The following is a 26,972-nucleotide window of genomic DNA, read 5'->3' as shown; positions in this document are numbered from 1 at the left end:
GTGATCGTAACTTTATCCTAGGTTTCCTTCCCCTCCATATAAAATCCGCATACGCTGAGTTGAGCCTATTTACGTCCCTCAGTTTTAGCAATATCAGGATCGTCTGGAATGGGTACAATAGCCTAGGAAAGCTCATCATTTTTATCAGGTGGCATCTTGCCAGTAGTGGTAGAGGCAGACCCTTCCATCCCTTTAGTTGTGCTATAATTTTCCTAATTAGCGGGCCATAATTCATCTCGTAAATTGATTCCACCGTTCTTCCTATATGAATTCCTAGGTATTTAAGTGATGTCTGTGCTATAGGAATGCCACATAGACAACCATCCCTTGCATTCCCCCCTTTTAGGAACAGGATATCACACTTTTTTATTCAATTTGAATCCTGAGACTAATCCAAATTTTTCAATTAGGGCTAGAGTATGTGGCAAATCCGCGTTAGGGTCCCCCATGTATAGTATGACATCATCGGCAAAAGGCACTGTCTTTATTTCAGTTCCCCTTACCTTAATCCCTTTAAAACTATTGGGGCCCTGCAGTATTCTTGACAATGGTTCAATGGCCAAGTTGAATAGAAGGGGAGATAGCGGGCAGCCTTGTCTTGTTCCCTTCATCAAAGGGAACACGTCTGATAGAAAACCTGGAGTGTGTATCCTAACTCCCGAGTTAGCGTAAAGATTCCTAATGTAAAGCCTCATTTTGCCTACAATCCCTGTGGCCTCTAGTACTTTGTCCAGCCAGCTCCAATTTACATTGTCAAACGCTTTTTCTGCGTCGAGTGTAACTAGAGCGGGTCTTGCCCCCCTCTCTATCTGTTCCAATCTCACCACATCCACCACTAGTATTGTCTTCCGGATATTAGTGACAGCATTTCTCCCTTTAATAAACCCTACCTGGTGCTCTGTAATGATCCTTGGAAGAATGCTGGCCAATCTATTAGCCATAATCTTAGACATTATTTTTAAATCCTGGTTTATAAGTGATATGGGTCTATAACTAGTGGGATCATCCAGGTCTTTAGTTCCCTTAGGGAGTAATTTGATATATGCTACATTTGAATTTTTAGGAATTTCCTCTCCTTCCAAAAATGCCTTAAATACAGCAGTTAAACCCGGCGAGATCAGATCTCTCATAGCATAAAATTCGCTGTTAAAACAGTCGGGGCCTGGTGCCTTGTTGGTGTTAAGCTCCCCGATTGTTCTAGTCACCTCCTCCACTGTGATATCTGCGTTTAGGTCACTCAGATCTTCCTCTGTTAAGCTAGGCAAGTGCGCTTGTCTTAACCACTTTACCTCGTCAGTCATGTCATTGTTTCCTGACCCATATAATTTTCTATAAAAATCTCCCAGCAATTTATTAATTTCCTTAGGATCTGTGGTCACCTCCCCCCCCTTTCTTTTTAGTTTGGAAATCACTGTCATTTTCCTGCTACCCTTTGCCAAATTTGCCAACATCCTCCCCGCCTTGTCGCCAAATCTATGTAACTCTACTTCCCTAAGCGACCAAAATAATTGTTCCTTTTTTTGGCCCATTCATCGAACCCCCTTTTCGCCTCCATCTGTCTTTTGCCGTGGGAGATCTATTTGCCAAATACTTTGTGTATGCTACCCGCACTGCTTCACTCTGGGCTTTATAATTCTCATTGGTTTTCCTTTTGATCATGGCCGCATTTCCAATCAGGCGACCCCTCAAGACCGCTTTTGCCGTTTCCCAGTATAGCACTGGGTTCCCTTTGTGTTCCTTGTTTTCCTCTGTGAATTCTCCCCACCACTCTTGTAATACCCTGTGGAAATGATCTTGTCTGAGAAGAAACGATGGAAATCTCCATATGATATCTGTACCTCTCTTGAATTTCTCTCTGATACCCAATCTCACTCGACTATGATCAGATATCACCATGTTTTCTATCACACATTCTTGTGCCCCATAAACTAGGCCTTGAGAAATCCAAAATTGATCAATACGCGACCAGCTATCATGAGGATGCGAGAAGTGTGTATATTCTCTATCATGCGGGTGAGCTAATCTCCAGATGTCCTTCAGACCCACGTCTTCTGTTACATCCCTATGGTCCGGCCTTCTGTCCACATCCCCTGTCCTCTCCTTCCCCCTCCTCCTGTCTTCAGCTGAGTCTGGGACTGTGTTAAAATCCCCTCCCACTATGATGTTGGTCTCCCCATCTGCTAGTATGTTGGCCTTTATGCCATCATGAAATATGCTCTGTTGGGAATTTGGACCGTAGACATTGTAGATACTTAATTTACCCGCTGGACTAATGATTGTTAAATGTTGCCACCGTCCCTGATCGTCTGCCTCGTGTGTCACTACTTCACGGCTGAGCTGTTTATGTATTAGAATCATGGTACCCGCTTTCCTACCTTGTGCCTCTGCCCCATATACGATACCCACCCAGTATTTCTTCATGCGGAAAAAGTCCTCCTTCCCCAAATGCGTTTCCTGCAATAATGCAATGTCTGTTTTTAGTCTTTTCAGATGTCTTTGTATCATTGCTCCTTTGTTAGGAGATCTCAAGCCTTTCACATTCCATGTAGTTACTTGTACCATGTTTGCCTTTGTATTTTGCTCTTACTACTTCCTCCCCTGTGGGCCCTGAACTCACAAGAGACAAGACATTTATCGCCAGGAATAGAATTTGGCCCCCAGGCTAGACACTTCTTTTCCCCCCCTTGTAGGTATACCAATACCAAATATAACAATAAACAAATAACTGTAGAACACGTTTTCCCTTCTGGGAAACTTTTGGCTCTTTTCGCCATGTTGATGACTTCCCATTTTCCTAGCCAAACTGTTGAGCTCCTTAGTCACCCCCCTTAAAGTATATGTTCTAGCCCCGGATTCACATGAGTCACATGAACAAGCCTTAAATAATAAGTCAAAAATAGTAAAGTACGACAAGACCTCTATAAGAACTTAAAGTCCAACTTAGCTCTACTTTCTGGTGGCCGTCCCAACACTCCGAGCAAACAGATCCACTTCATTCGCATCTGGAGGTCGTTTCTGGACAAAGGTGAGTGAAAGTGAAACTGAATGTAGGAGTGAGACTAAAATTGAAACTGAAAGTAAGCGGGTGAGACTGAAAGTGAAACTGAATGTAGGAGTGAAAGTGAATATGTGAGAGAAAAAGAGCGTGTGAGGAAAAGCGAGTGTGGGACTGAAAGTGAGTGTGAGACTGAAAGTGAAACTGGATATGGGAGTGAGTGTGGGACTGAAAGTGAAACTGAATATAGGAGTGAAAGTGAATATGTGAGAGAAAAAGTGTGAGGCAAAGCGAGTGTGGGACTGAAAGTGAGTGCGAGACTGAAAGTGAAACTGAAAGTAAGCGTGTAACTGAATATGAACGTGAGAGTGAAAGTAAGAGAGCGAGAGAGTGCGAGAGAGCGAGAACAGGACCAGCAATATCTTGTTCAGTTCAGTTATCTGAACCATTCCCAACAGTTAGTCTTTGTGTTCCGAGCGAGGATTGTTGTGTTGTGCTGGGCTCAATCTCCTTTCCTCTCTACTCTCCACCCACAATTGTTCCTCAAAGCTCCTCGGGTCTTTCCCTGGGCCTCTTGGGGATCCTCCTCTGCTGGTCCCTTCTCCATTATTTCCTCTTTGTCCGTCAGCCCGATTCTTATCCTGATCTGCCATGAGAGTACGCTCTGCTTCTTTATAGTCTTTGTAATATGCAAACGAACCATTGAGATTCCTGACTTTCAGTGTGGCACGGTATAGCAGTTGGCACTTGACTTTTTTTGTTATACAGTAATGAACATACTTAGCTGAATTCTTTTCTCTTTCTGGAGACTTCTGCTGAGTAATCTCCAAAAATCAGCAATCTACTGCCTTGGTAATGCAAAGGTCGCTGTCTGTCTCTAAAGGCCCTCAGTATTTCCTCTTTATGTTTATAATCAAGATATTTGACTATCACTTGCCTAGCTCTCAGCGGGGCTTTGTTTGGATTTGGATCCTCTCCCTTATTCGCTTCTTGTTGTGTCAGTGGTCCCACTCTGTGCGCTCTTTCCACTCTGAATTTAGCCTTAATGCCCAGGGCCTGAGGTAACTCCTGCTCACATATGTTATCCAGCTGTCCCAAAGTTACCGATTCTGGCAGCCCCACAATGCGCAAATTATTGCGCCTTGACCGGTTCTCCAAATCTTCCGCTTTATCTCTCAAATAAATCATTAGACTTCACTAGACTTGCTATTTGTCCTTGCATAGCCAAAATTATTTCTCCAGAATCAGATATTCTCTGTTCTGTTTCTGCCAATCTAGATGCTTGGGCGTTTATCTGCTTTTGCATAGCAGCCAATGATGTTTGTATGGCTGTCTCAATGACCACTTTAATCTCTTTTGACAGATGTGATGACACTTCTGCAGCTAATTTTTTATAATTTATATTGAGCTCCTGGGTGTACTTGTTTTGGCCTGCAGGTGGTGCTATTGTCTTATATTTCTTATTTTGCACTGGGCTTTTACCTCTCTCCCAGCAGTAATTTGCATGCTTGAGATATTGGTGTTCCTGGTTGCTTCTTGTTTTCTTTGCAGGGGGTATTAGTATTTCTGGCATGTAGCTTCTGGTGAGGTCTTTCAGGATTAGGTCCCTTATGTTGCTTGATTATTTTCCCTTCTCTTCCTGCTGCTCCACTGTGCACCCTTTCCCTGCCACCTCCTCCTTCCCTTCTCTCTACTTCCTCCAAGTCGATTTCATCTTCCCACTGAGATCCTCCCTCTTCTGTCCCCTGCATCCATCTCTCACCAGCCCCCTGCTCTTCTGTCTCATCGCTCACATCTCCTTTACCTCCCCCTCTCCTGTTCTGTGTTACCGTTGCTTGCAGCTGAGACTCCGACCCCTCCTCCATCAGACTCTCCGGCGCCATGTTAATTTCTTCCTCCCCACGCTGCCCGTCTGAGTCACTCATTCTCCAGGACACCTCGCTGCAGCCAGCACTTCTCAGCAGGTACCGCTCCATGCATGCAGGCTTCCTATTCCCCGCTGCGTTCTTTTTGTCTAGTCCACGTGTCAGGGTGAGTTGTTTTCCGTCGGTTTCTCCGGGGGGTGGCAGGAGCTTCCCCTCTATGCTGTCACCTCAGCCAGGACCGGATCCGGAAGTCCGCTTGCTGTGTTTTTTAAAAGGAGCCAAGATGAACAATTTCATGGTTCAGCAAAGACTTTGCTACCTACCCCGGGGTCATCCTGGGAACGGTTAAGGATGGCGTAATTTTGAATGTTCTTGATGCAAATCTAGCTGTGAAGTGTACAACTGGGGCACAAGTGCTGCCACTGAAGGGGTGGGTGTCTGTGTGGCCCAATTTTTGGAAAAAAGGGAGGCTCCGCTTGGAGTCACCTTGCGGTGTTTTACATGATGTTAGAAGGGCATGCCATGTCTATATCTGTGTCTCATCCTCTTTTCCTGTTTTGTTTTCGCATGAGAATTTGTACTTGTCACTTTCCCATGTGTTTGTGTTGTGTTGTGAGTTGTTTGTCACCTTTTGGACACCTTTGAGGGTTTTTCTAGGTGTTTTTGTGTGTTTGTGATTGCCTCCCATTGTTTCCTATGCGGTTCGAGTGGTTCGCCGAACCGAACTCGAACGAGACCTCCGTTCAGCGAACCGAACTCGAGCCGAACCACGGCCGGTTCGCTCATCTCTAGTACTGACTGGTCAGCTAGTGTTATACATCATGTGAGTAATTGCTTGGTTAAAGCAGAAAAATAAAATTTTTATTTTTTCCTTCCACGTTGCTTTAGTGAAGGTTTAATAAACTTCTTGGATGTGGTTTTGAGCAGTGTGAGGAGTGCAGTTTTTAGAATATCACTTTTGACTAGAGATGAGCCACCCCCCTACTGTTCGAGTTCAGTTCGTCAAACGGTGGGTGTGTTCGACGAACACCTTCGAACCCCATTGAAAACAATGGCAGGCAAACACAAACACATACAAACACATAGAAAACACCTTCTAAGGTGTCCAAAAGGTGACACACAACTCACAAGACACCAAACACACTTGGAAAAGTGACAAGTACATATACTCATGCTAAAACAAAAGAGCTGGACGAGTAAAAGGAGGAGACACAGATATAGGCATGTCATGCCCTTCTAAAATCATCTAAAACACAGCAAGTCCAACCAGAGTCTCCATTTTTTCTAAAAATTGGGCCACAGACACCACTTAAATGGCATCAATTGTCCCCCAGTTGCAAACTTGACATGTTGATTTGCATGAAGCACAATCAAAAATACACAAGCCTTTACTCTCCCCAGGATGACACAGGGGTAGTAAAGTCCTTGTGTATCCATGACTTGTTCATCTTGATGAACGTTAGTCTGTCCACATTGTCAGTGATACCAGACAGCAGGAGAAAAGCAGGTTTAAATACCGTGCCAAACCACAGGAGTATTCTCTGCACATTGTCCTGAGGAAGAGGACGGACATGTCCTCGAAACGCGTAGACCTGTGAAAATAAAGGGAAGATTTTACTAACATCATCTGGACTCCTGTGGTTTGGCACGGTATTTAAACTCGCTTTTCTCCTGCTGTCTGGTATTTCTCCTCGTTGCGGGACCGCTGCCTTCCACACTACACATATGCTTGCTAAGGGGTTGTGACTAGCACAACCCGACCAGGTGAGTGCTTCTGCTTGTATTCACCCTCTTGTGTCATAGCGGGTAAGACCCTATTGCGCCTTTTCTCTCCACAGCTTCTCTTGCCACATTGTCAGTGGACAGATGCATGCACTTATCTGTCAGCACACACCCAGCAGCAAAGAAGACACGTTCCGAGAGAACGCTGGCTGCAGGACACGACAAGATATCCAAGGCGTAAGTGGTGAGCTCAGGCCATTTTTCCAGATTGGAAGCCCAAAATGAGCAAGGCTCCAGTTGCAGAGTCATGGCATCGATATTCACTTGGAGATACTCCCGTATCATCCTCTCCAGGCGTTGACTATGTGTCGGACTTCTTGTGTCTTGTAGCCTTCAAAGGATGGTCTAAAAATTTCATGAAACGATTCCATAAAATTGCTGTAACCACCAGATACGGTGTTGCTGGTACGGTTTGAGTGATGATGACTCGACAGTCTCATGGTTGGCAAGTTAGAACTGTGAGATTCACTCTGTGCACCACTGGTTTTAGTGGAAAAGCCGAGCTAAGATTGCATAACAGCTTCTGCTGATACTCCTGCATACGTGCGTCCCTTTCTATGGCAGGAATTATTTCGCCAAATTTTTACTTGTACCAGGGATCTAAGAGTGTGGCAACCCAGTAGTCAGCATTACTTCTAATTCTGACAATCCGAGGGTCATGTTGTAGGTAGCGCAGCAAGAAGGCGCTCATGTGTCTCGCGCATCCAAAAGGACCAAGTCCTTGCTGTGTTGGTGGCGGCGAGGTGAGAATCATGCTTCCTTCCTCTGCCATCTCCCCAAACCTCGAACAACAGAAATGTGATCAAGGTCTCCCTCATCTGCTAAATCTTCCATGCCCATCGCCAGTTCGTCCTCCATTTCTTCTTGGGCTCCTGCACTTTCCTCAACAGTTTGGCTGCTACCATGTGCCCTTGTTAATCCCTCTCCCCCACCGTCCCATGCCTGCCGCCTTGGTGCTGCTGACCATCTGGACCTTGTAGATCTTGTTATCCCTTCCGCATATGAATCCTCCTCTACTTCCTCCCCTTCCTCTTGTCCCACCACCTGACTCCGAATACTGTTTAGAGTGTGCTCCAGCATGTAAATAACTGGAATTGTCATGCTGATAATGGCATTGTCAGCGCTAAACATCTTCGTCGCCATGTCAAAACTGTGCAGAAGGGTGCATAGGTCCTTGATCTGAGACCACTCCAGCAGCGTGATCTGCCCCACCTCTGGATCTCGTTGGCCCAGGCTATACATCATAACGTATTGCACCAGGGCTCGGCAGTGCTGCCACAGTCACTGCAACATGTGGAGAGTCAAATTCCAGCGTGTCGGCACATCGCATTTCAGGCAGGCCGAAAGACTTCTGGAGCGATGCAAGTCGTTCAGCTGCGGCGTGTGAATGGCGGAAGTGAGCACAGAGTGACCGTGCCCTGTACAGAAGCCCATCTAGGCCAGGAGAGTGGGTTAAAAATTGCTGGACAACAAGGTTCATCACGTGAGCCATACAAGGCACGTGTGTCACCTTGCCCCGGCGAAGGGCCGCACCCAGGTTTGCAGCATTGTCACACACGGCCTTCCCTGGCTGCAGGTTGAGTGGAGACAACCCTTGCTGAAACTCAGTCTCCAGAGCTGACCACAACTGGGCAGCTGTGTGACTCACATTTCCCAGATATTTCAATGTAAAGACCGCCTGGTGCCGTTGAGCTCTGCTGCCAGCATAGTAAGGAGGTGTGCGGATTCGGAGTAATACTGCGGACGCGAAGCAAAATCTTAGGCAGGCGCATGAACTGTTTAATAAGATGCTTTTGGAGAAGGCGGTAAGGAAGCAGGCATTCCAAAAACTGCATTTTTATGAAGAGGGAGAAAAAGTTGGTCATTATTATCGGTTATAGCTGCAGCTCAAAGGAGTAGCTCATTTGTGCATGGTATGGACACTGTGGAGGGGACACGGGTCACTGAGGTTAAGGAGATCCTTGGGGTCTTTAGAGATTTCTATCGCACGCTATATTCTTCCAGCGGAGAGGTGAGGGTGGAAGAGGTAGACTCATTTCTTGAGCGAGGTGAGCTTCCTGTGTTATCTGTGGCAGATAGAGATAAATTGGAGTTACCTATTAATATTGATGAACTGGAAGACGCTCTGCATGGCATGAGCAATAACAAGGTACCGGTAGCAGACGGGCTACTGTTTGAAATTTATAAACAGTTAGAAGAAATCCTATTACCTAAACTATTGAAAGTCTTTGAGGTGGAGGAGGGGGAAGGTGTATTGCCTGAATGTATGAGAGAAGCAATAATAGTAGTAATTCCTAAGGAGGATAAAAATCTGAGGCTTCCAGACTCATAGACCAAGCTCGTTATTAACAGCGGACGTGAAGCTTCTGGCTAAGGTGTTGTCAAACCGGCTGACTGGAGTTATATCTAACCTAATACATATGGATCAATCAGGGTTTATGGCCAATAGGTCGACAGCTGCTAATATCAGGAGATTATATCTTAATCTACAGTTACCACCTGACAACCCTGGCCGGAGCGTGATCGCTTCGCTAGATGCCCAGAACGCGTTCAATAGTGTTGAGTGGGTGTATCTGTGGAAAGTGTTGCAACATATGGGTTTTGGCCCTCGGTTTGTAAAGCGGGTGCAGTTGTTGTATAATAGGCCTACTGCTAAAGTTAGAGTTAATGGTATGACCTCTGCAGAGTTCGAGTTGCATCAGGGAACGAGGCAGGGCTGCCCACTATCGCAGCTCCTATTTGCTATTGCAATAGAGCCTCTGGCTGTGGCCATTAGGAAATCGAAGGAGATCCATGGATTTAGATATGGGCATTTAGAGGAGAAAATAGCTCTTCATGCTGATGACTTATTACTTTTCTTGGGGGATCCGTCAGCCTCATTGGATCATGCCATGCACATAATAGAGAAATTTGGAGAAGTTTCGGGACTGACCATTAATTGGTCTAAATCGAGCCCCTTTAAATTGGATGGGGAAGTAATCTGGACAAATGATGATACTGGGACTAACAAATTGAAGAGTGTGGACGAATTTAAATATTTAGGTATCCAGATATTCAGAAAATGGGGAATATTGAGGAATGGAGACACAAGGGTGTAATATACATGCATCAGATATTGGACGGAGGAATTTTGAAATCGTTCCCACAGTTACAGACTGAGTTTTAGTTGCCGGTGTCTGGCTAGCTCCACTACAGTCAATTGAAACATGCGATTGCAGCCCAAGTGGCTAAAAAAAGTGTGGACATACAGACTGACCTGGTGCTGGAGTATGTGTGTCAGGGGGGAGGAAGCACTAAAGGGATAATTTCTGGCACGTATAAAGATATACTACATACCTTTCTTTTAGACTACCCACTTAAAACTAAATCTAAATGGGAGGATGAAGTTGGGACGATAACGGAGGAGGTATGGGAGAGTATCTTAGAGTATGTCCCTAAACTTTCCATGAGCGAACTGGCCAGACTAACCTATACGTGATTCACCGGGTATATAGGTCTCCCTTACTGATGTTTAAAATTGGGTTGAAAAGGAATTAGCAGTGTCCAAGGTGTCAGGGATCTGACGCAGGTATTTTTCATATGATGTGGTCTTGTCCGAGACTGATCTCCTTTTGGACTAAGGTTATCCACAAGATAGGAAGAACATATGGGTGTGTCCTTCCCAGGGAACCATTGATATGCCTATTGGGATATGTTGAGGAGCTTGGGGTGGAAAATTGCCATTGCTAGGTTGCTGTATGCGGCAAGAAAGCTAATTGCCAGGTCCTGGATTAGAAAAGACCCCCCGACCAGGGGAGAGTACATTAAAAGGGTGAAATGTATTCTTCAGCTGGAACAGGGAGTGTATGAAAGAAGGGGGAATGTTAAAATGTTTGAGAAGCTATGGTCTCCTTGGCTGCAATGTGAATAGGACGAGTGAGGGACCAGTAAACTGGTTTGGGACCGGAATAGCCGTCGGAGACCTCCGATGTGTGTGTTTTCTTTTATTTGTGTTGCTAGTAGTTCCTCCTGCACGTAGGGATGAACGGGATGGTTGCTATACTGCAGTTTGAGGGTATTCTAAGTGTGTACTAAATGGGATGTAGTATTGGGGAGGAGTGTTGCTCACGGGATGTGGGGGGGAAGGGGGCGGGAGGGGGAGGGAAAGAGTTAATAGATATGATAAACTTAATTTGGATGCCGATTTGTTATACTGTTGTATGTATTCTGTTTTAATAAAAAAAGTATCTGATTTAAAAAATAAGGAGGTGTGCGGGATTCCTTGTGTGCAGTTACAACGTGGGTGGCCTGACCAGACAGGCTTTGGGCGGAGGTGGAGGACCCAGATGAGGTGGAAGAGGCAGAAGCAGTTGAGGAACTTCTACTTACAGAGGATTGACACACAAGTCGTGGGGACGGCAAGACTTGTTCAACAGACCCTTCTCCATCTCTCACCATAGTTACCCAGTGCCCAGTCAGTGACATGTAATGCCCCTGTCCATGCTTACTGGTCCAAGTATCTGTGGTGAAATGCACCCTGTCACACACAGAGTTTCTCAAGGAAGCGGTGATGTTGTGTGCGACATGCTGGTGTAGCACAGGCACACCTTTCTTGGAGAAGTAGTGGCGACTGGGCATCTGGTACTGGGGCACTGCGACGGACATAAGGTCTCGAAAATCCTCTGTCCACCAGGCGGAAAGGCAGCATTTCTGTAGCCAACAGCTTGCAGATGGTGAAAGTCAACCTCTTAGCTTTGTCACGGCTAGGAGGAAATGGTCTTTTACTTGTCAACATCTGAGGGACCGATGGCTGGCTGCTGTGCTGAGACGGCGTTGAGTAGGGTGTCCCTGGAAAACTGCTGGTCTGTGAGGAAAGTGCAGGCGGAGACATTGTTGTTGCCTTCATCCAAAGGTGGTGCTCTCGATGTCTGAGAGAGCTCAACACCAGCAGCTGTTTCCACTTCCAAAACAACTGATGACCGGTCAATCACACTGCCTGTTGCGGTTAAAGAGGTGGAAGGTTTGCGTTGAAAAGAGTGTGTGACTGCTGTCCCGACAGTCAGAGGATGAAGAGCGCGGATGCACTTGAAGGGGCAGACGGTGGTTGGCACGCTCTGCTAGGCCACATTGTAGCACAGTGAGTTTCCCACTGCGACTTATGCTTCATATCCATGTGACGGTTCATGGACGAAGTAGTCAAACTAGTGAGGTTTTGGCCTCTACTTAGAGATTGGCGACAAATATTACAGATGACATGAGTTGGGAGATCTTTTGCAATGTCAACAAAGGACCAGGCTAGGGAAAGCTTAGAGCCCATCCGACCTGCAGAGCCACCCCGACTTGTGCTCAGAGGCAGAGTTCTGTCTGAGGATGCAGTTGTTGACGTGCTTCCAGTACTCCGTCTGTGTCCAGGAAGGCGCAAGCTAACCTCGTCGTCAGTCGCATCCTCTTCCACCACCTCTGCTGACCTCATCGAGTGCCTGACTGTGGGTTGACAGTAAGTGGGATCTACAACCTCATCATCACCCTGTGTGTTTGCACTCCCCTCGTCCTCAGAGCCAACCTCTTCCTGCCCTGACCAAATAGTTGTCATTCTAATCAGGTTTCGGAGTCTCATCGTCATCAGCATGTTCCTCATTGTCTCCACCAAGAGGAGTTACAGTTTTGGAATGAGGGTCTACATTATGCTCAGAACCTTCTTCATCTGGGCCTGAATCTGACTCACAAAGCTTCTGGCCATCACTGCAGATCATTTCCTTGTCTGGACTCACTAGCTTTGGAGCAGACCTCTGATTCCCAGGCTATAGTGTGACTGAACAGCTCTGCAGACTTAACCATCTCCGTTACCCCATACTCTGCAGGGTGGGTAGAGACTTGAGAGCTAGTAGAAAGCAAGTGTGATTGGGGTGACAACTCAGAGGACTGGAGTCTTTGGGATGTTGAAGTTGAGGTGGAGGAGAGGCCACTTGATGGAGCACTTGAGATCCATTCAAGCATCTGCTGTTTTTGTGCATCATCTACCTTTGGTAGAAATGGTCGTTTCCGTAACAAAGGGATCATATCAGATTATCCACGGAAAGTAGTAGACATCTTACTTTTGCTGGAAGATGGCCTTTCCTCAGCAGATGTTACTGTTGCTTTACCACCTACCACTTTCCAACACGCCTGTTTCCCTTTCCACCGGCATCTATCCTTTTGCCACTCATTTTGTTTGTGAACAAATTAGACATTGTTTGTTGCACCTAAAAATGCGTAACAAAAATGGAGAGGTGGTATAGCTTTCTTGTCAGCAGAGGCACGTCACTCACTTTCACAGACACTCATACTATGCCCCAAAAAATTGCCTGCACTTTTTGCACTTAAAATTGCATAGCAAAAATGGAGAGGTGGTGTAGAATGCAGAGGTGGTATAGCTTTCTTGTCAATAGAGGAACCATCACTGACTATCCCAGACAATAAAACTATGCCCCTAAAACTGCCTGCACTTTTTGCACTTAAAGCTATACCACCTCTCCATTTTTGCTACACAATTTTAAGTGCAAAAAGTGCAGGCAGTTTTAGGGGCATAGTTTTATTGTCTGGGATAGTCAGTGATGGTTCCTCTATTGACAAGAAAGCTATACCACCTCTGCATTCTACACCACCTCTCCATTTTTGCTATGCAATTTTAAGTGCAAAAAGTGCAGGCAATTTTTTTGGGGTATAGTATGAGTGTCTGTGAAAGTGAGTGATGTGCCTCTGCTGACAAGAAAGCTATACCACCTGTGCATTGTATACCACCTCTCCATTTTTGCTACGCAATTTTAAGTGCAAAAAGTGCAGGCAGTTTTAGGGGCATAGTTTCATTGTCTGGGTTAGTCAGTGAGGGTTCCTGTGCTGACAAGAAAGCTATACCACCTCTCCATTTTTGCTACACAATTTTGTCAGCACAGGAACCCTCACTGACTAACCCAGACAATGAAACTATGCCCCTAAAACTGCCTGCACTTTTTGCACTTAAAATTGCGTAGCAAAAATCGAGAGGTGGTGTACAATGCACAGGTGGTATAGCTTTCTTGTCAACAGAGGAACACTCACTGACTATCCCAGACAATGAAACTATGCCCCAAGGAACTGCCTGAGCTGATTTAGACAGACGCTGTGAAAAACCCTTGCACAGCGCTGGCACAGACCTGCCTAGCAAAAACGGCTATGAACTGCTCTAATGTAGCCCTGAAAAGAGGCTGTGGAAAGAAAGCGCAAATAGGGTCTTACCCCAAAAACTATAGGGAGGGGAGGGGGGAGTAACACTCACCAGATGTAGTTGTGAGAGTCACAACTACTATAACAGCATGTGATATCGATCCACGGCTGCAGCCACCAAACAGCAGATAACAGAGAGTAGAGGAGAGATGGTGTTTACTTGCCGCGCCAACGGATCACTTAGACAGATGTTTAGATTAATGTCACTTTTATTTTCATATAGGTCGACGCGTTTCTGGAGCTTCTGCTCCCTTCATCAGGACCATCAGATACCAAATAACATCAAATCTGCCCCATTGGGACGATACAAGCAATATATAATCACATTGACGTCATCCGACCATCCCTCAAAAGAAAAAAACCGGCGGGAACCGGTGCCACGTTGTCAAATGTGACGTACTTTATATCATTATTAAAAAAATAATAAAGAAAACAAAAAACATAGAGCAGAGAATAAATTATGATGATACAGAACATTATACAGTAAAACAAAATGCAAAATAAATAAAATTGTACATATAATACAAACAACCCAGTGTAATAAAAATGTGAACAAAAACTTCTTTATCCTTTCAGTTTCAATCATATGTGTATGACCGCATAGCCACATGTTGTGCATACGTGAATCAACCATGTATAACCAAGTGTCAAAGATGGGAGAAGAACTCTCCTTCTCGTGCGGGCTGATCAAGTGAATGTGTATATTTATACTCGGCATCTATCAATGCCGCCACTATAGACGTGTGTATCGCTAATCCCGTGAAGATAAACCAAAAACAGCTAAGGAGATTAACTCGCATTGCACGCGAGCCCCATCGGGATGCCGCTACTCAATGATGTACTCAAAGTTCATCAAAAGCAGTAGCGAGCAACTCGTGGGACAGTGCTTTCTAGGAACAGACAGGGTAGAGACCGCTTCTGACCGATGAACTCAAGCTGTGGTTCACCAAAGGACAGAAGCGTGGGAAATGCCGATAAGCGCATGCGCCAAGGTCTGGATCCAAAGTACAAAAGTTCACTAAGAGGGCAAGAGCGTGGGAAAAAAAGCAAGAGCGCCTGCGCCGCACAGAACGACACCGAAAAAATAGTGAAATAAGTCTGTAATGACAAATAAATAGTGCATAGTGATCATTTTGGGAACCATAATCCACTCCTAGTCCAAATAAACAGATATTATGAGTGATATGAAAACCAAGAAATCCAGAATAGAACCCCATATAGCAATGATGCATTCTGACGGAAAAACATCCATATAGACAAAAGAGGCATCAAACAAAGACACCAACCAGTAATGTGATGTGAAAGAGTGTAGCATAATACACTATCAAATGTCAATCTAACAGTACTATGCTCCCAAAATCTAGCCGGCATATAGAAAAATATATAACTACCTAGTAAAACAATGAGTATATATGTATAACATGTATATACATATGTTTAGACACAATGGAGGGAAAAAAATATACGTGTAAAGAACCATACATTAATAGAAACACATGAATATTAGAAAAACTATACAAAATAATTACTAAAAGGGACCGGACCAACAGTCTAAAAGCACATAAAAAATATATATATATATATATATTAAATATATTAAATACATATATATAAAAATCGACCTATTATAAAAAAGTGATTTTATTAAAAAGTGTAAAAAAACATAAAAACACGGTGAATCCATAAAAAAGGTACTAAAAACCATACTAATTAAATAAATCAGTGACTTCATTAAGACCATGTGGTTTTAGAGTATTTAACTTGTATATCCAATAAAGTTTCTTTCTTATTTAAAATATCCAACTTATTGGGAATATATGGGGGTATTTGTTCGATAGGGGTCACATTAAGTCTGATTTTTTTGTCATGATAAATAGTCGTGTGTCAAATCAAAGATTTGATGTTATTTGGTATCTGATGGTCCTGATGAAGGGGGCAGAAGCTCCAGAAACGCGTCGACCTATATGAAAATAAAAGTGACATTAATCTAAACATCTGTCTAAGTGATCCGTTGGCGCGGCAAGTAAACACCATCTCTCCTCTACTCTCTGTTATCTGCTGTTTGGTGGCTGCAGCCGTGGATCGATATCACATGCTGTTATAGTAGTTGTGACTCTCACAACTACATCTGGTGAGTGTTACTCCCCCCTCCCCTCCCTATAGTTTTTGGGGTAAGACCCTATTTGCGCTTTCTTTCCACAGCCTCTTTTCGTATACTTTATCGGACCTGGCAAGATCAGGTTTTCTTCTTTGTGGACGGAGCAGCAGAGGGTCGTTGATCAGGAAAAATGGATTACTTTAACAACCGCCTGTCTTCAAGAGAGAAGTTGATACTCCAAACTGTAGGTACTTCCGATACACACAATATTGATTGGGATCTGGATTTGCCCAATATTTATTCAGAGGAGGACACTGGGTTAATGAAAAAGTTGTTCCTACGCCTGGAGGACTTGCTCAAAGAGGAGCTTCGTTTTGGGCTGGATGCCAGGTTTTTGACTATTTATTTGGAAGAAAAACTTTGTCCGAGGGGACTTAGAATCAAGCATGATTCACCCTTTCCTAATGATCCCATTTTTTCTTGTGAATGGGATACCATACTAAGGACCTGTATGCAAGGAATGCTACAATGTTTATATAAAAAACGATCGACTATTGCCACTGAGGCTTCTAATAATATTTCTGAACTCTATAAAGACCTTAGCAAATACGATCTACATCCTGAGTACAGGATTCTGAATTCTGATATCAATGCTAAACTCATTCAACTTGAGCAGGACACTATCTTTCGTAAGTCCAAAAAATTACAAAGGGATAGGACTGATATGGTCCCCAAAAAAACGCAGGAGGGAAGTACAGTGGTGACCACTAGGGACCCTCCCATACGTAGACCTAGATCCCGTAGTGGTCACAGGAATTTTTTCAATAGCAGATACCATAGAAACAGTACGGGCTCCCGTGATAGGAGAGTTAATACTCACGTTAACATCAATACTGTGCCTAGGACGGGTTCCCCTAGGGCACCCGTGGCTCCGACACGAGTGGATATTTTACCCCTTGATCCTCCGGTGATTGGGGGTACGGATGAAGTGTTTTCGGCTGGCTCTGCAACAGTTTCTGGGGCAGAGATTACTTCTATGGATGTTGTTGGTGCTGAGGCCACCTCTGTCACAATACCTCTATCTGTGTTACCTATTGAGATTGGTCCGATTGAACCTCTTGCCCTGAGAGTACCTTCTCCCAGAAGATCTGTTGACTTTGAGGATACAAGGTTACAGCTTGAATCCTTGAGGTCACAGATTGAGAGGATTCGAAAAAATAGAGACTCTCTATCCTTTTTGGATACAAATTTTACCCCCCCTGTGGTTGATGATCACCCAGACAATGACTTTATTGACCTTTTGGATGTATCTGTACATGATGATTACATACCTTTACCTACCTCTACTGAGAGCCTTGAGGCTAATCCCGGTTCAGTGGCCTCCTTGACTGAACCTGGTTTCTCTGGGGAGGGTACCATTGTTATTGATAACACACATAAAAATAATGTAGTGGTGCCTTTTTTACCTTTGGCCAGGAACTCACAAGTTCCCATAACGAATTTTCTGACACCAAGAGGAGGGAAAAGAAAAAACACTTCAGAGGGACCAGAGCAGGTCGTAGGCTCAAGCAAAAAAGAGAAAAGGGGAGTCTGATAAATGATGACATGTCTGGTATATTTAATCTGTCTAGTCATAATCTTTCCAAACATGAGTTGAAGGTTCTAAAGAAAGGACTCTCTTTCTGCCCTACTAAATCCTCTGATGACTTTGAATGGTTTCTGGATTTTCAGAAATTTATCAGAAAGCTTACGCTGACTAGACATTTCCAAATCAATAAGTCAGTACCTGCTAATACAGAGAGTATTGAGGATGAGTTTTTTCATACTAAATATAAAATGAAATCGAGTTTTTATCCATTACATAATATTGGTCACCACATTAAGACCTTCAATGATTTGGTGTTAGAGGATTTTAAGACACTCCAGAAGAATAGAAACCCTCCCAGGGCTAATTTATCCAGGGAAGAGAAAATGGCTTTGGTGTCCCTAAAAATTAATTCCAATTTGGTTATTCGCAATGCCGATAAAGGGGGAGGCATTGTCTTGCAAGATAGGGACAGTTATATCCAGGAGGCTTTGAGATTGTTGTCTAATAAAACACACTACGAAATAGTGGAATTGTCTGTATATCATGACTCCATTGGTAATTATCGGACGCTGATCAAGAAGGCATTGGAGTCAGGGATCTTGAATAAAGATGAATACAAATTTCTGGATATTAAGAATCCAAAAATGGCATTCTATTACCATCTCCCCAAAATCCACAAATGTTTAGTTGACCCTCCTGGGAGACCCATCATCTCAGGAATTGGGTCACTTACTGAGAATATTGCTGCCTATGTTGACTCGATCATGAGGACGCATGTTATGAATCTTAGAAGCTTTCTGAGAGATTCTCCTCACCTTATTAATGTTCTGAAGGATGTAACGTGGAAGGATTCGTTTCTTTTTATGACCCTTGACATCGCTTCCCTATATACAAACATTTCACACGTTTTAGGACTTGAATGTTTTAAACAATATCTAGAAGTGGATGACCGACTACCAATGGGGCAGAAAAAATTCCTTTTTGACAGTATGGAGTTCATTTCCAAAAATAACTTTTTTATGTTCCAAGAACACATATATCATCAATGTTGTGGCGTTGCCATGGGCTCTAGGGCAGCTCCTACGTTTGCTAACCTAGTAATGGGACTCTTTGAGATGAAATATATTTATTCCTCAAAATATTTTAAGCATGTAGTGGTTTACAAAAGATATATAGATGACCTGTTCATTATCTGGGATAATGTCGAAAATAACTATTTAGGATTCCTGGAAGAAATAGAGAAAAATACCTGGGGTTTAATATTCTCTCCTACCGTTGACCAAATATCCATCGATTTTTTAGACCTTACCATCTTGCATACTGGTAACTCCCTCCTTACAAAAACCTTCTTTAAGAAGGTAGACAGGAATGGTTACATCAATTTTGATAGTAACCATTATAGAAAATGGCTGATTAACATCCCCAAAAATCAATACCAAAGGATTAGGAGGAACTGCACGTTGGATAAGGATTTCAAAGACCAGGCGGGGATCCTGAAAGAAAGATTCCTAGATAAAAATTATCCCCCAATGATTATTAGGAAAGCGTACCAAGATGTAATACATCATGAACAAAAAGATTACTCTCCTTTAGGGGACATGGTGGCTGATAGATCAGCATCAAATAATGGTTTTTCCTCCAATTTCCTAACCACCTATAGCTGTGATGGAGAAGCTATTAAGGGAATATTAAGGAAGCATTGGTCCATTTTACAGAATGACACATACCTTAAGGGAGTTCTTCCCTCCCAACCTGGTGTCACCTTTCGCAGTGCCACTAACCTGAAAAATCAGCTGGCCCCTAGTAGACTAAGGGGTCCCCCTAACAGGATAGAGATCAATAAGCCTATGGGGGCATACAGATGTCTCACTAAGAATTGCCTGTGTTGTAAATCCATCCAGAATGGAAGAGTTGCTTTTGGATCTGTCCCTGATATGGGGGAATTTGTGATACGAGGACATCTGACATGCCAGTCGGACTACGTTATTTATTTAATTGAATGTGATTGTAATAAACGGTATATAGGGAAAACCATTCAGGCTTTGCACAAAAGAATTAATTCCCACAGGCATAATATCAAGGTGGGGTACATGATGCATGGACTTTCCCGACACACGACTATTTATCATGACAAAAAAAATCAGACTTAATGTGACCCCTATCGAACAAATACCCCCATATATTCCCAATAGGTTGGATATTTTAAATAAGAAAGAAACTTATTGGATATACAAGTTAAATACTCTAAAACCACATGGTCTTAATGAAGTCACTGATTTATTTAATTAGTATGGTTTTTAGTACCTTTTTTATGGATTCACCGTGTTTTTATGTTTTTTTACACTTTTTAATAAAATCACTTTTTTATAATAGGTCGATTTTTATATATATATGTATTTAATATATTTAATATATATATATATATTTTTTTATGTGCTTTTAGACTGTTGGTCCGGTCCCTTTTAGTAATTATTTTGTATAGTTTTTCTAATATTCATGTGTTTCTATTAATGTATGGTTCTTTACACGTATATTTTTTTCCCTCCATTGTGTCTAAACATATGTATATACATGTTATACATATATACTCATTGTTTTACTAGGTAGTTATATATTTTTCTATATGCCGGCTAGATTTTGGGAGCATAGTACTGTTAGATTGACATTTGATAGTGTATTATGCTACACTCTTTCACATCACATTACTGGTTGGTGTCTTTGTTTGATGCCTCTTTTGTCTATATGGATGTTTTTCCGTCAGAATGCATCATTGCTATATGGGGTTCTATTCTGGATTTCTTGGTTTTCATATCACTCATAATATCTGTTTATTTGGACTAGGAGTGGATTATGGTTCCCAAAATGATCACTATGCACTATTTATTTGTCATTACAGACTTATTTCACTATTTTTTCGGTGTCGTTCTGTGCGGCGCAGGCGCTCTTGCTTTTTTTCCCCACGCTCTTGCCCTCTTAGTGAACTTTTGTACTTTGGATCCAGACCTTGGCGCATGCGCTTATCGGCATTTCCCACGCTTCTGTCCTTTGGTGAACCACAGCTTGAGTTCATCGGTCAGAAGCGGTCTCTACCCTGTCTGTTCCTAGAAAGCACTGTCCCACGAGTTGCTCGCTACTGCTTTTGATGAACTTTGAGTTCATCATTGAGTAGCGGCATCCCGATGGGGCTCGCGTGCAATGCGAGTTAATCTCCTTAGCTGTTTTTGGTTTATCTTCACGGGATTAGCGATACACACGTCTATAGTGGCGGCATTGATAGATGCCGAGTATAAATATACACATTCACTTGATCAGCCCGCACGAGAAGGAGAGTTCTTCTCCCATCTTTGACACTTGGTTATACATGGTTGATTCACGTATGCACAACATGTGGCTATGCGGTCATACACATATGATTGAAACTGAAAGGATAAAGAAGTTTTTGTTCACATTTTTATTACACTGGGTTGTTTGTATTATATGTACAATTTTATTTATTTTGCATTTTGTTTTACTGTATAATGTTCTGTATCATCATAATTTATTCTCTGCTCTATGTTTTTTGTTTTCTTTATTATTTTTTTAATAATGATATAAAGTACGTCACATTTGACAACGTGGCACCGGTTCCCGCCGGTTTTTTTCTTTTGAGGGATGGTCGGATGACGTCAATGTGATTATATATTGCTTGTATCGTCCCAATGGGGCAGATTTGATGTTATTTGGTATCTGATGGTCCTGATGAAGGGGGCAGAAGCTCCAGAAACGCGTCGACCTATATGAAAATAAAAGTGACATTAATCTAAACATCTGTCTAAGTGATCCGTTGGCGCGGCAAGTAAACACCATCTCTCCTCTACTCTCTGTTATCTAATGTAGCCCTGAAAAGGGCTGAAATTACAAGTAGTCCCTAATCCCTAAACCGATGTGTAGATTGCACTCTATAAGTCTATAGCGCACACAGCAGCAGCAGCGCGTTTTGCGACTGTCACACACCCGCAACAGAGCGATAATGGCGGCGATGGGGAAAATGGCTGGGTCTTATAGGGCAAGGACATGTGACATGCACAGACAATGACACATGCCCTTGCTTGTTTGGCAAAAATCCACTTTGCTGTGTGTATGTCTGTGATTGGCTGACAGCCTGGCCCGCCCCACTGTACGCGCAGTTAAGAAAAAAAAAAAGGCGATCGCCATTCTTTCAGCACTCAGCAGCACGGATCTAAACCCAGTCTCCCCACACACTATACGCTTACTTTTGATAATATCATTAATAACAGTGACTGACAGTATTACAGTAAAAGGCCAGCTAGTAACTAGCTACGCTTTTGGTGATCGAACCGTTATCGAACGGTAATTCGAACGGTTGAACATGAATCAAATCTTTCGAGTTCGTCGAACGACTCAAACACCGCTCAAAACCACTCGAATTTGAAATTGGCGAACGGTTCGATTCGAACATCGCTCATCTCTACTTTTGACTCTTTTCTGTTACCAAGGCCTCTCAAAGTCAGTTCAATTGTGATGTGGTCCCTGAAAAAAAAAAAATGGTTTTGTAAATTTTGTTGGAAAAATTGCTGATAAACTTTCAACCCTTCTAACTTACTAACAGAAAGAAAAATATCTTTCAAAAACTGTGCTGAAGTAAAGTAGACATGTAGGAAATGTTATTTATTAACTATTTAGTGTGACATAACACTCTGGCTTAAGGAAATAAAAATTCAAAGTTTGAAATTGCCAAATTTTAAAATTTTTTGCCAAAGTTCTAATATTTTCACAAATAAACACAAAAAATATTGTTCTAAATTCACTACTATCATGAAGTACAACTGGGATCCGTTGAAGCGTTTTAGAGTTATAACCTCAAAGTAATACTGGTCAGAATTGAAAAAAAATGGCCTAGCCATGAAGGTGAAAACAGGCTTGGGTGAAGAGCTTTTGCCAACAGTCACAATCCGTTGAATTTTGAAAAAACTGATCCGGCGACTGATGCCGCTGGATCCGTTTTTTTCCTCATAGACTTATATTAGCGACGGATTGCCACGGATGGCTTCACGTTTCATCCATGAAAAAATATTTGTCAGTCGGACGGAGACCACGGCCAAAGTAAAGTTTTTTGTGCACGTCGAAAAAACGGACAGTAACGGATCCATCGCCGTCCGTCGTTTGGTAGAATGGAAGCCTATGGGCGCAGGATCCGTTGTCATCCGTCAAATGACAGAATCCGGCGACTGAGCATGCTCCAATTTATTATTTAGCCCCCAGCTAGTTGGATCCGTTGAAAAACGAATCCATCGTATCATTTTAGCCACAATCTGCGATGGATCGTCGATAACACGGATTGTGACTGATGGCAAAAAAATGGATGTGTGAAAGGGGCCTAAAAGTGAAGGAAAGCTACTCTGTCATGACGGTAACCAGGACAGCTCTACTAGGTTTAGGTCTTATAGGGGTGATAGAGCTGAAGGGTGACCGCTAGTGTCGTTCATTCGCTATACCAGCAGTCTACCTTGTCCTGGAGGGTGACTTTGCATAGCTAGCTGCAAACGGCCAGTGGTGGGGAAGCAGAGTGATGTGAAGCCACAAATGGAGGCCAGACAGTGGCCTGGAAAAGGCCGAACTGAGTCTGGACAGCTGTATGCAGATATGCTGGACAGTAACAGTGGAGATGGCAAATGTGTCCCTAAAGATGGTAGGCATTTACGGAAGTGTGGCCCGATAGATGCATAGTGCAATCGTTGACAGAGACGTGAACAGTCCCTAGAGTGAACAGGCCAAGTAAAAGACTCTAGGAAAATGATGCTTTCCAGTCCACAGTAAGCCGAAGGGGCGTAACCTTTGGCAGATGCTGGCTCCAGCCAGCTCCAGTAGACCATGCTGATTGACTGTCAGGAACTCGTCAACTATACTAATTGGCCAGCAGGTGAATGGGGAGTGGCCTGCCTTGAGGAGACTAGGCTGCAGGAAAGCGAGGATCTCAGTCACAGCTCTGCTGGAAAAATTCCAATATTTTTCCATATGCTTGAGGCATTATACCATTATCTAAGTTTGATGTGCAGCCTTATTCTTATATATATAGTATGTATTTTTGGCTTGCACTCATATATATATATTAGTGCTCACTTCAGTTATCCTATTCAGTTATATGTAGTTTTTTTTCTGAATGTGAACACAGCTCCGCCCCTTTCGGCCATGTTTTTTCCATCTCCTATATAAGAAAGTCCTTAGTTACCCCTCTCCACCCATAGCAGTTTTTAATTGCAATGAGATGACACACAGTTAGGGTCACAGAGCTAGGGACCCCAATATAGAGATATACCTTGACGAGGTTTTGGGGCTCAGTTACATTGATCAATGCGATTGCTAAATATCTCCTTTTTCCTAATATTCATAGCAGGTATGCAATTCATTATTCACATGTTCAAATTAGCAAGTAGCATTTTTCATTGTATATTCCAATATTTTTCCATATGCTTGAGGCATTATACCATTATCTAAGTTTGATGTGCAGCCTTATTCTTATATATATAGTATGTATTTTTGGCTTGCACTCATATATATATATTAGTGCTCACTTCAGTTATCCTATTCAGTTATATGTAGTTTTTTTTTCTGAATGTAAACACAGCTCCGCCCCTTTCGGCCATGTTTTTTCCATCTCCTATATAAGAAAGTCCTTAGTTACCCCTCTCCACCCATAGCAGTTTTTAATTGCAATGAGATGACACACAGTTAGGGTCACAGAGCTAGGGACCCCAATATAGAGATATACCTTGACGAGGTTTTGGGGCTCAGTTACATTGATCAATGCGATTGCTAAATATCTCCTTTTTCCTAATATTCATAGCAGGTATGCAATTCATTATTCACATGTTCAAATTAGCAAGTAGCATTTTTCATTGTATATTCCAATATTTTTCCATATGCTTGAGGCATTATACCATTATCTAAGTTTGATGTGCAGCCTTATTCTTATATATACAGCTCTGCTGGAAACTGCCGTGCAAATCGAGGGAATATCCAGAAGGGAAAAGGAGTGACCCTGCCTCAGGCATGGATATGACGGACCTACTGAGGACCCAGGGAAATGGACAGGGCCCCGAGGAGTGCGCACCCACAACAAGGGACATACTTAAAAGAGATGGCCACTACTTTACATGTCACTTTCATGTTAACTGCCATAGATAAGTACTCTTGCCAACCTGATCATTGGCTGAGAATCTCCTGGCTTCCTGTCATGTCACATCATATTCTCCATCAGTTCTGAGCTCTATAAACTTACAAGTGAGCGAGGTTTGCCAAGCGGGTGGGTGGGGCTGTATTTAGCAAAGCTCACTTGGTTTCTGTGAATGCTGCAAGCTCTTGTTGCAGACCCAGCTCTCCATTGTATTTCTATACATACAGTAGGGTATATATACATGTACACACACTGCTGTATAGCCTGTATAATGTATTTACAACCTGCTGTATTCCTTTTATAATTTGAATACATTCAGCTCTTTCCCCATCCATTGATCTATCCCATGCATCCATGTCAGTAAAGGGGATAACTTATCATCAGGGCTGGTGTAATGGTGCTTAGTGCATTACTTCTATTCTCTCTGTGTCCTATACAGGAAATTCTGCTGGGGTTGTATATGAAGCGGAGGGAGGAATGGAAGGAATTTAAGGCAGAGTTACATGTCTGTGGTCACTGCTAGCTTGCATCCCACTATAATGGATGAAGGGAAATGTAGTAAGATGGGAGCACAGGATTCTGAACAGGGAGTAGAGAGGCATGGAACAACATGAAACATGGCAGAAAAGGCATTTGGGATTATTTAGGGGTGTAATCTTTAATGATTTATGGCAAAACCAGTAAATGAGTCAGGGTAGTGAACCACCTCTTTAACTATCATGTAAAGACTTGTGGCTAAGCGCCTTAAAGTCCAGGCTCTATTTTCTGCTCCATGCAACATTATGGAGGGTGCCCAGTAAGGAGTCAAAAGGACAAACTGCCCAAGATACCTGGATCTTATGGAAAAATGCTTGAGTTTCCCATTGACTTCCATTATGCTCGGTACTCTAGTTGCGCTTGTCCGAGCATTCTACGGGCTCATTTTGAGTACAGAGCACCTGAGCATGGTAGTTCTTGCTCATCACTATTAGTGATGAGCGAGTACTAAAATGCTCGGGAGCTCGAGGCTCGGGCCAAGCATCTCAAAATACTCGTGTACTCAGCCCGAGCACCGAGCCCAATGTTATCCTATGGGAGACCCGAGTATTATTCTGAAATGACCCCCGGCAGCATGTAGAAACCATAAAACTGTAAATTAAAAAAAAAAACGTGCGTGTGTGTGTGTGTAAGCGTGCATATATATATATACACGCGGAGTGGAGTGCGGGAGGGGCCGTAGCCGAGCGGGGAAGTGTCGGGCTAAAGGCACGGTCACGCTGTGCGGGCTGGCCAATCACTGCAATTCCACAACAGGGCTGTGGCATTGCAGTGGTCTGCCAGCCAATCCCTGCATAAGGGATGGCTGTAAAAAGAGCGCCAACATGAAGACCCCGAGTACAGCACGAGTATCGCGAGATTACTCGGTCCCCGCCGAGTAGCCCGAGTACATTGATACTCGTGCGAGTACCGAGTAGTAACAAGCATACTCGCTCATCACTACTATTTATAACTTAACAAATCCAAAGAAAAGACCAGCCGTAAACTCAGACTCACGACTTCTTCTCACATGACACTAAGCATATCTGAATAGCTGCTTGTTGGTTGGCCAGGTTTAGTCTGCTAGGGAGAAGTCAGCTTTTTTTCTAAGATGTATTCTTAGTCTCAGTCTCCAGGTGGAAGGTTATAACCCATAGTACCTTTTTTCCCCCAATGAGGACAACGAGAAAGAGCTTTTACTTCGTATAAAAAAAAATATCTTAATTTGGTACCATCATATTCATAAAAGTTTAATCTATTGGATACTACTTTGACCATTCAGTAAACAGGGTATGAGAAATATAGATATATATATAGATCCGAATGCCATATATACAGTGGGAAAATAAGTATTTATTACACAGCCGATTTTGCAAGTTTTCCTACCTACAAAGAATGGAGAGGTCTGTAAATTTTATCGTAGGTACACTTTAACAGTGATAGTCACAGAATTAAAAAACAAAATCCAGAAAAATCACATTGCATGATTTTTAAATAATTTGCATTTTATTGCATGAAATAAGTAGTTGATACAGTAGAAAAACAGAATTTACAATTACAGAGGTCAGACGTTTCCTGTAGTTCTTGACTAAGTTTGCACACACTGCAGCAGGGATTTTGGTCCACTCCTCTACACAGATCTTCTCCAGATCTTTCAGGTTTCGAGGATGTCGCTGGACAACATTGAGTTTCAGCTCCCTCGAAAGATTTTCTATTGGGTTCAGGTATGGAGA

At 43.0% G+C, this 26,972-nt stretch overlaps 1 protein-coding gene across 6 annotated transcripts in view; it reads right to left on the bottom strand.

Moving 5' to 3' along the window:
* Positions 1-26,972, bottom strand: part of TBCE (tubulin folding cofactor E) — a 271,869-nt gene that overhangs the window by 34,823 nt on the left and 210,074 nt on the right. Inside the window, exon 17 of one of the 6 annotated variants that reach the window (XM_075338204.1) lies at positions 21,011-21,321. The exons of the other annotated variants lie outside the window; for them this stretch is intronic. Coding sequence (XP_075194319.1) covers positions 21,265-21,321 — 57 coding nt within the window. The 3' untranslated portion in view covers positions 21,011-21,264. Of the gene's footprint in view, positions 1-21,010; positions 21,322-26,972 lie in introns of those variants that run through there. 6 annotated transcript variants of the gene reach the window in all.

This window comes from Anomaloglossus baeobatrachus, chromosome 3 (genome assembly GCF_048569485.1).
Source record: "Anomaloglossus baeobatrachus isolate aAnoBae1 chromosome 3, aAnoBae1.hap1, whole genome shotgun sequence".
NCBI lineage: Eukaryota > Metazoa > Chordata > Amphibia > Anura > Aromobatidae > Anomaloglossus > Anomaloglossus baeobatrachus.
The sequence above is the reverse complement of the archived record's forward strand: the minus strand, read 5'-3'. Positions and strand labels throughout refer to the sequence as shown.